The 10597-nt window shown below is 43.2% G+C and overlaps 1 protein-coding gene across 1 annotated transcript; it reads left to right on the plus strand.

Annotated features, from left to right (window-relative positions):
* Positions 1-1610: 1610 nt before the first annotated feature.
* Positions 1611-6134, plus strand: NPS (neuropeptide S). The gene is made up of 3 exons (XM_058810882.1): positions 1611-1654; positions 4166-4247; positions 5940-6134. The coding sequence occupies exons 1-3, from the start codon at positions 1611-1613 to the stop codon at positions 6132-6134; spliced, it is 321 nt and encodes a 106-aa protein (XP_058666865.1).
* The last annotated feature ends 4463 nt before the right edge of the window (positions 6135-10597 follow it).

Here is a 10597-nt window from a genome sequence, read left to right on the forward strand (position 1 = left end):
CCAGCCAGGGCTGCACCCAAGATGAACCAAAATGGCCCCAAAATGCACGGCCGGGCACGGGCTCTGTCCCTGGGATCAGCTCTGCTCCATTTGCACCTTGCAGTTCATTGTCCCATTCCAGCTTTAGCCCCTGCAGTCCCACCCTGCTTGTTTTTCTCTCTGCAGCCCACGGGGTTTGTGCTCCTGGGCTGAGATTTGGGTCATTTGTCCTTGGTGCCCAGCTGGAGCAGGAATTGTTTTGTCTCCCTGCTCTGTGCACAGAGCTCAGCATCCCCTCATGTGAAACTCAGACCCTCACACTAATGGGTGAACAACATTCAGCACAGATTCAGCACAGAATATGAAACATAGGAAAGCAAAATCCTGAGGTATCATTTCGCCTCTATTGCCTCAGTGCCACCCCTGCCATGGGCAGGGACAGCTCCTGCTGTCCCAGGTGGCTCCAAACCCCACCCAGCCTGGCCTTGGACACTTCCAGGGATGGGGCAATCACCTGATGCCAAATTTTAGGGGGATTAGAGATCTCCATGGCAGGGAAATGCCCAGAACCACTCAGGTGTACCCACAGCAGCCCCTCTGTGCCTCTGAGGATGAGATCTCGTGATGCAGGTGAAGGGTTTGGTTGTGTCCCCTTGCAGCAGTGAGAGCACACGGGGAATGACCCAAGGAATGAACTTTCTGCTTTCTGTGTTTCTTCTCTCTCGGTCTCCTGCTGGGATTTTCTATTATCACCGAGTCAGAAGCAGGTTTGTGTGCTGGGAGTGTGATTGATTTCCAGCTCGCACCTTGCAGTGGGCTGAAAGCAAACCAGCTGGCTCTTGGCTTTCTTGATATTCCTGAAAGCAACAAAAAAAACCCAAAACAAACAAAAAAACACCCAAAAACAAACAAACAAAAACCAAACAAAAACCAACCAACCAAAAAAAAAAAAAAAAAAAAAAAAAAAAAACCAAAACAAAAGAAACCATTGAGTTTGGAACAAAATATCGCAGCAGCTTCCTCCAGCAAAGCCATGCTGAGGTTTCACTGGGAGCATCCCAGAAGGAAATGAGATTTTGAGTCTTGCCTTTACCAGGAGCTGTGGTTTTACAACTTTTGGGGTTATGCCAATGGACAGGTTGAGGTGTGTTCACTCATTTTTTGTTTGATACCTTGGCAAAGTCCCACAATGCCAATTTCAAACACTTTGGATTGACTATTGCGTTGGAAGAAGGAAATACCATGTTCTAAAACTTATAGGATTATTAACCTCAAAAGCTTGCAAGGTTTGGTAGGCTCAGCTGTCAGGTTTGTGCTGTTCCATGATTTTTGGGAGAAGACCAAAGGAAAGCAGCACTGAGGTTTAATACATCATCCCTACAACAAGGTAATCAGGAGGGAAGAGGCGATTTTGTTGCTGATACTGCTGCTGATTTATTCTGAGAAAACACAAATTTTATGGATGCTGGGAAGTTTTATTGTGATTCCTAATGTTCATTTGACCTCTGATAGCTGCCAGTGAACCCAGCCTGGGAGCAGAGCCTCTGCAGACAGAGCAGGAGACAGAAATGTCAATTGCCACTGGTTCTGTTCAACCTGATTCCTCCCAGCCTGAAGTGGGAATATCTGGAATGGAGCTGAATCTCCATCTGTGCTTCAAGCATGCAAATCACAGGTGTGCTGTGTTAAACTGCATCCTGAAAAGCTGGGAAAAAAGAACCTCCAAGGAGGGAGGAGCAAATGGGAGGTTGGAATATTCAGGAAATATTTCTGTGTGTGCCTGAGGGATGGGCAAAGCCCTTGGGCCCCATGGTGATGTCTCAGTGGCTCCTGCCCTGGTACCATCTGTGTCTCCAGGGGAGGTTCAGGTTGGATATTGGGAACTTCTCTTCCCAAAAGGGCTGTCCAGCCCTGGCAGGGGAGGAGTTCCAGTCCTGGAGGGATTTAAAGCCCTGTGGAGGTGGCACCTGGGGACATGAGGCAGTGCTGGGGAATGGTTGGACTCAGTCTCAGGGGGCTTTTCCAACCCAAACTATTCCGTGACCCTGTGGTTCTTCAGTTCCAAAGCAGTTTGTGATTTCTGACCTGGTCAAAACCTCTCTTTTAGAGGGATGGGAGAAAGGTGAGGATAGGAGGGACTGACCAGACCCAATGGGAGAGGAAACAACTCACAATTTTAAAAACTAAGTCAATAATGCACCAAAGTTTACCCAGAGAGTGTCAGGTTGAACCTGGAAACGCTGAGCTTTAATCACCAACCTGTTCTGGCCCCTCACCTTCCTCAAAAAGTGTTGTGTGAAGGTTAATTTCAGATTAAAATGGAGTTGCAGTAAATGCAGACACAATGAGAGCTGAGCTGAGCTGTGCCCAGGCAGAATCCAGCCCAAAGTGCTTTTCTGTGCAGCAGGAACACGACCTAATCCTCCTGTCCTTGCACTTGGAGGTCCTGGACGAGTGGGAATGGGAGGTTCCATTCAAAGAGAGGATTTGCTCTCTGAATAAGGCTGGAAATGCAAATGGTCACCTGTTCTGCTGATGGGTTTGTAAGGGATGTAAAGCTGCAGGCTTTAAATGAGGCAAATTTCATCCTCATTGCAGCCCTCGTGGGCCTGGAGAGTCCTGGAGAGCTTCATCACAATTCTTTTAAAACCACTTTTTCTTTTTAGAATGTGATGTCAGATTAGTTGGATTTTGTCAACCACAACAGCACCACCATGATGAGGGAGAAATGGTCAAGCACAGGCTGAGACCACATCAGGAATTTTTGTTTAAAACCCCCAAAGGTTCTTCCATGCCACTGGGTTCCTCCTCACAGTTCTCTGGCTCCTGGAATGAAATGCACTTTTTCAGGAGACTGAATCTCAGCATCATGGGATCAGTATGGTTGGAAAAGACCTTCCAAATGGTCAAAATTACCTGAAATATTGCAGTGAAATTTGGCATCATTTATAGCAGCTCAGTCTCCCCACAGACTCACACCAGGGTCCCTTCTGGAGCCCTTCTCTGGGGATTTTTCAGTGTAAACACCAAAGGAAATGCAACATTTGGGGTTTGTGCCTCTCTGTGTGCATGTCTGACACTCTGTGGCTGTCAGAAAATAATCCTCAGTGTTTTCTTTGGAACCCTGGAATGGTTAAAGCTGGAAAAGCTCTCAGATCAGCGAGTCCAAGCATTAACCCAGCATGTTTTTGTAGATGTGATGTTCATTCTTAGAAAAAATAAATTGAATTTAATGTTTTTCAGCATTCCCTGTGCAGCTCAACATTCCCAGGCCTTGTGGGATTCAGCATTTTCACCCCACTCTGGACAAATAAACCACAGAATCCCCTAAAATGCCGCACCATTAAATTTGCTGCAGCGACAAATGATGCTTTTAGACACAAAACATTTGCTGTGTTGCTGGAGATTAACAGAGTTTATTAATGAGATTAACAGAGTTTATTAATCCTATAGAAGTTTGGATTGGCTAAACTCAGTGTTGGCTGAGATATGGCTGCATAGTAGAAATTAATGTCCAAAGAATTTCAATTGTCAGAAAAAAAAATAATTTGGTGTATTTAGAACTAAGGTAAAAAAATAATGATGGGGTAGAAAGATAGAAAAAAATATTATTCCTTGTATTGGTCTGTTTTGAGTTTAATAAGACTCTATGAGGGTTTTTTTACTTAAAATGCACTTTTAATGTTTCTCCCTCGCTGCCAGGCTTTGCAAGGTCTCCACCTGATATATTGGAAGTGGCAACAAACTCTTGAGATGGATTTTTGAAATCTTTAGACTTCTGACCAGGCTTGCAGTGATGACACAGAGGTAACAATAAAACCACTTGAGAGACATTTAATGGGACACTTTAAATGAAATCCCCGGGGTTGGTGATGGCAGCTGAGCGTGTTCTTGCCATTTTCCCATTTAACAAGAAGAAAAGGCCAAACAAGGAGCAATTAGTCAGAATAAAATCAGCTTTGATGGCATTTTCCCTCCTGAACTCTGGTATAAAATGGTCACCTGAGGAAGAACTGAAAGGATATGTGAGGGATTTGGATGTGGAGCTGCATGTTCATGCACACAGCGCTGGGTAGAAAATGAGCAGGTAAAGCCACCGCGGGGCTCTTGCTGCTTGGGATGCTCTCTGTTCATATTTTGCTTGGTTTTGGTCCAAATTTTCATTAATCTCAGCTTTTCTTTGAAGTCTATGCAGGTTGAACTCGGTTTTCATCCTGTGGGTCTCCATGACTTTGGTGTGCTCGGGTTTCCCAGTTGGCCCTTCCATGGTAAGTCCCATTCTCCAATTACTCCCAGATCTGTTCCATTCCTCTTAAATTACTTCTTTTTTTAAATTAATTTTGTTTGCTTGGTTGCTTCTTTGCTGCTGTGTTTTTTTTATTTTTTATAAAACAAAAGAACTTTCTTGTATTAAAGCTATTGGTTAAATGTTATTACCTAATTTTCCTGGAGCATAGCCTAATTTTTCCTGGTGTTATTAATAAAAATATGCAAGCCTCTGAAATAATCATGTGAGCTACTCAGTGCATATTTAATGTGGAGTGTGGGGAGCTGAAATCCTGGATGGAAGAGAGAAAATCACAAATCTCCTCACCATTTAATCTGAATTTCTTGCATATCTCAAAGAAGTGCAATTAGACATATATGTATTAATTTCACTTATTGCTAGTGAGTTTATCAATTAATTAACTTATTTATAATCAACTGATTTATTTAGACACAGCTGGATCTGAGTAGCCACATTTCCTAATGGATGGGTTCTCTTTATGGCGATGATATAATGGTTAAAAGGACTTTAATTGCTTCAATAAATGTCAAATAAAAGTTATTTGTTCAGGAAATCTAGTGTAAAAGCAGCTAAAAATTCAAAAGGAGAATTTCTCTGTGCTTGTCTTTTTGGTTTTTATAGGATTTTTTCTTTTAAAAAGTGTTTTTTTGTGTTAGGGAGAAAATTCAGTCTGGGAAGCGCCTTGTCAGTAGCAGAAGGTGTTGGTTGCAGAAAAAGTCATTAAACAAATTTAAAAATTGACTTGATAACCAGTATTAAATAAGAGCAATAAAACACTGAATTAAAACAAATCCTAATTAAATTAATGGCAATTTTACCGTCAATTCCTGGTGTTAATCCTACGGCTTTGCATGGAAGTTTTAGAGATTACAGAATATGACTTTAAGATGGAAAATCAGCTGGGAAATCAGGATATGATGAAATACACACAGAGCAACCACAGACATGCCAGGAAATGGTTTTATTTTATAATGCAGCAGTAATTAAATGCAGTTTATTTTAAGAGCTGTTGAAATATGTGAAAGTTTTTATATAGTTGGCTTTTTTTTATCCTATAGCGTGCAAATAAAAGGAATGTGTACAAAACCCTGGATTTTTGTCCAAGCCTGGGTTTTTATGCAGACTTTTTAAAATTCCCATTACTAATTTGTCATTATTAAACTTATTCAGAACTGCTTCCAGAATTGGTCATAACTACTGGAAAGCATCCTCCAAATTTTAGCTTTACAGCTATTTTTGTTTTCTCTTACCTGCAATTTCAGCCTCAGAAGTTCACACAGGTTATACAAGGCTGGTATTTCATTTTTCCCTGAAAAAATCTCATTTTCCAGCAATAAACACCTGTGTTGTTCCAAAGAAACTATGTCACAGCTGGTCAGCATCACTGAAAACAATTCATATCATACCCTAAATATAATAGTATCAGTATTTTAGACCAGAAATGTATAAAAAACAACGACGAAATCTGATTTTGAACACGATAAATCCTTAGAAAATAACAGCTCATCCCTGTCATTCAAAGCATAAATTGCTTTTGTGTTCCTGCTTTGCTCTCTATCCTGAACAAGTCCTGGCAAATACACAAATCCATAATTTTACCTTCTCTTATCCCTATTTTTTTTTTGTTCTCCTTGTTTGTTTCTTTGTTTGTTTGTTTGCCGTTAATCTCCAGAGCGCCAACCCGTTGTATCTGAGCTGCCAGCTGGACGGGAGATGGGATCCGTGCCTGGTGCTGCTGAGCAGCTGCCTGTCCAGGGTGGGCAGGGCCGAGGAGCTGCCCCTGGGGAAGCCTCTCCACAAAAGGTCCTTCCGCAACGGCGTCGGAGCGGGAATTAAAAAAACTTCCTTCCGAAGGGCAAAGTCCTGAGCAAGTGTCCCAAGGCCCGGCCCAGGTTTTGACCTCTGATGTCCCAGTCGTTGCTTTGAGTTCCTTTTGGTGTTTTTCTCTGGCGAAGCCACCTCTGGCAGAGTCCCCAGGCGTGGCTCCCCAAGCGCCGCGAGCCGAGCGGAGCCGACGGGAGCGCTCGGGAAGGGCTTTGCTCCCAAAGTCACACTGCCATGAAGTCTTGTCTCGAAATGAGTGTTTTCATTTGCTTCATTTCCCTCCTTTGTCAGGCCACATACAGGTTTTAATCAAGCTGCTCTTTGATTCACACAAAGATAATCCCATGATTTGAGGAGATGCGTGCGCGCGGCCTGCGGGGAGGACGGAGTGTTCCCAAAATCCCTCCTCTCTGCCAGGCACAGGCATTCCTGTGCTTTCCCATCCCAAATCACATTTGCTTGAAGGCAACTGGTAATTTAAACACAGATTTAAAGTGCTCTTCATTTCAGGTTTCTGATGATATGAACGGCCACTGGTGAAACAATCAGGCCCTACTTGTAACTTCCACTGGTGTTTTAATATAGTTATTTAAAATGACTTTGGCAGGGAATAGTCTCGGGAGATGTCTCATCTCATATCCAGAAGAATCTTGGGAAATCATTCTAAGGCAGGGTATCAGCACCATTCCCTGTGCCTCAATTAATTGACTTAGGTAGGCAACATCCAGCTGATGAAATGTGCCAAATCTGGGATTTTTTTTTAATTTCCTGTTGGAAAAAGAATAAAACAAGGAAAAAGTCATTTGATGTGAAATATGTAAATGTGGTGTGGATGAAATGTCACCTGATGAGTTACACAGTGTGAGTTCTACTTGTGGCTGTGTCCCCTGAGTGTAACAAGCTGTGCCCTTGGCTTGAAAATGTGGCAGAGTGTCACTGCAATGCCTTCTGCAGTCAAAGATGTGAAATTAATTATAATAAATCACTCTGTGGGTGTTTTCTAATATTTCCCTGTTAAATATCATAGCTCAGGAGATTGTTTTTAATCCTACAATGAGGTGTTTTGGTATCATCACCTCTGTGATGCCCTCCCTGAGCTCATGGGGTAAAGTGAGCCCAGCATGGAGCTGTGCTGGTGGGACAGGAGGTTTTTCTGGATGATTTCTGGCTGATCCAAGGAGATCAAACACATTCCTGCCTGTCTTTGTCCAGGCTGAAAAGTTTAACACATCCTGGTTTTTAAAGTCACTTAAACACTTGAGTTCTTTTGGGATTGTCTCGAGTTTGCTGAGTTGAGTGGGAACTACGGAACCCAGGAACCATGAATTCCTAGGAACCATGAATTCCTAGGAACCATGGAACCAAGGAACCATAAAATCCTAGGAACCATGGAACCCAGGAACAATGGAATCCTAGGAACCATGAAATCCTAGGAACTGTGGAACCAAGGAACCATGAAATCTAAGGAACCATAAAAACCTAGAAACCATGGAACCCAGGAACCATAAAATCCCAGGAACCATAGAACCCCGGAACAGTGGAATCCTAGGCACCATAAAAACCTAGAAACCATGGAACCAAGGAACCATAAAATCCTAGGAACCATGGAAACCAGGAACCATGAAATCTAAGGAACCATGGAGTCCTAGGAACCATGGGATCCTAGGAGCCATGTGAAATGCCCAAGGAGTGTGCTGGATATTTGTTATCCTTGGGTACTATCAGAAGGGAGCAAGCCCAGGGTTCCACCATGGTGACACTGCAGCTGGGCATGGCCCTCTGTCACTCCTGGCAGCTTGCATTTCAGCCATGCCAGATGTCCTGCAAATTTTCCATCCCAAACACTCTCCAGGTCTCTCCAGGACTCCCCAAGGAGCAGAACTTCGTTGCCTTTGGCCATGGAAAAAGTGAAGGGTTGGGAATGATTCCTGGCTGGGGACAGAATCAAAAACAGGTCCTGAGTGCATGTGTTGTCCATGGAAGCTGTGGCTGCCCCTGGATCCCTGGCAGTGCCCAAGGCCAGGCTGGACACTGGGGCTGGGAGCACCTGGGACAGTGGGAAGTGTCCCTGCCATGGCTGGGGTGGAATGGGATGAGCTTGAAGGTCCCTTCAGTCCAAACCAATCTGTGATCCCAAGATTCCATAATTCCACGAATCCATTCTGCATCTGCACACAGCTGTGGGGATGGAGGTGTTTTGTCCCAGGGCAGAGCTCTGTCCTGCTCACATCCCCACCCAAACAATCTTTCAGGAAAGCAAAAACCCCAAACCAATTCAGAATTACCTTTGTTTGGTTTCTGAGATCTGTTTTTGTAAACATTTTCCTACATAATGGATATGTTTCTGCCTTGGTAACCTGGGATGAGCAAGGTTGTGTTAAAGCAAGAGAACTCCATGTGGAGCTTGGGAAATCAGGCTCTTCCCTTTCATTTATTGAGCAGGAATGAGAGTAACTCATTTAGTGTTTTGGCATTTATCTTTGGGCAGGGCATGTTCCAGAGGGCTGCAGAGCTGCTGTCCTGCTCCCACAGACCTTCATCCCCTTTTATGAGAAACAAGGGATGCAAGAAAAATTGGCTGCTGGGAAAATCCCATTCTTTGTGATTTAGCCAGTGCCTGACAGGCCACACTCCAGCTGGAGGGATCTGCACGTACAAAACAATGGGACCAGGAGGCACCAAGAGCCAGAAGTCACCTAAATCACCTAAATCCAGGGCAAGCCTGGAAAATGTGGATTGTCCAGCTGCCTTTCAGGATTTCTGTCACTGGAGGGCTGATCTGGCCATCACCACCCATAGAAGACTCACCCTGCAATGCTGAACTCATCTCTGAACTTTAAAGGTGGCTTTGTTTTGGAGAACAGAGTGACCTCAGTTATCTCTGTCAGGAAATAAGGATCTGAGGGTGCCATTGCCAGGCACATTAATTTTTATGCTGACAGGAACTGGAACTGTGGCAAAAAATGTCTTTTTTTCAGTAAAAAGTGAACAATGGGAACAACTACAGGGGTGCCATCCTGCACCGTAATTAATGTGTTGTCATTAATTTTATTTCTTTCTGGAGAGCAGGGATTCATGATGCTGTGAGAAGATCATTTGTGAATTTCTTTATTATTTTTCTTGGCTAAAAAAAAACAGAAAGGAAAATGATCAAAGAGTTCAGAGGGTGGGAAGAGTGATGCTTTTGTGGGGATTGAGGAGCAAGTTGGAAAGTTGGGAATGCTCTGGCCAGTCTTGGCTGAGTAATTCAGTCTGTGACTTTAGAAGAATAATTTCTACTCAATTTCCCCATCTGAAAAATAATGAACTGCCTTCATTGAGCCATCTTGACTAAGCAGTGTCATGACTGATGGATTTGGGAAGAGTTTTGGGACAGAAAAGGGTGATTTCAATAGTGGGAAAGGCTGAGGGAGAGCATATGAAGAATTCCTGAATCCATAAGGATTTTTTTTTCCCTTACTTTGCTCTCTAACTTGTATCTACCTCTGGAAGCTTTGGACATAAATTTCCAGTGATGATTCCTTGTTTTTGGGCTGTGGGAATCACCCATGAGCTCAGCAATCACTGTTTGGAGCAGCCAAACTCAATTTGGCCAGTTGCGATTTTAGTTCAAACTAGAAACCAAATTTCCCTGGATTTACTGAATAACTTACTTTTATTTTGACATTTATCAAAGAATTAAACTCCTTTTAACTGTGATATCATTGCCATAAAGAGAGCCCATCCATTAGGAAATGTGGCTACTCAGATCCAGCTGTGTTTAAATAGGTCAGTTGATTATAAATAAGTTAATTAATTTATAAACTAGACTGTGCTGGGCCCTGGGGTTGGGCTGATGCTACCTTGAGGTTGTGGGAGCTGTATTCACATCCCATCCCATCATCCCCACCCCTGGAATGGCACCTTCCAAGGAGCAGGATGTGTCACCTGCTGCTCCTCTGCTCCCCAAAAACCATCCCTGCCCTTGAAGGTTTGAGGTTCCCACTGGTGAACCTGAAGGGAGGGAACATAAAACACCATAAAACACCACCAACAAAGTCTGCCCAAAGACAAGAAGAAGAATTAACACTTCTTTTCTTCTTCTTCTTCTTCTTCTTCTTCTTCTTCTTCTTCTTCTTCTTCTTCTTCTTCTTCTTCTTCTTCTTCTTCTTCTTCTTCTTCTTCTTCTCCTTCTTCTTCTTCTTCTTCTTCTTCTTCTTCTCCTTCTGCTTCTCCTTCTTCTCCTCTTTCTCCTTCTCCTCCTCTTTCTCCTTCTCCTCCTCCTTCTCCTTTTTCACAGATTATTCTTCAGAGATTATTGGCAAGGAAGGCAATTAAATAGCCTGATGTAATAGCACCTAATTAACTTGCAAGCCTGAAAATTCCTCGTTGTAATGACGTCCCAATACTCGGGTTTCTGATTGCCCAGCACATATTAAAGTATGGGTATCACATTTAGGTCTCCTAATTTGCTATTATTTGCCTGTATGTGGTAATTCATTCCCTGAAAATACCAAGAGGAAGAAA

This window comes from Ammospiza caudacuta, chromosome 9 (genome assembly GCF_027887145.1).
Source record: "Ammospiza caudacuta isolate bAmmCau1 chromosome 9, bAmmCau1.pri, whole genome shotgun sequence".
Lineage (NCBI taxonomy): Eukaryota > Metazoa > Chordata > Aves > Passeriformes > Passerellidae > Ammospiza > Ammospiza caudacuta.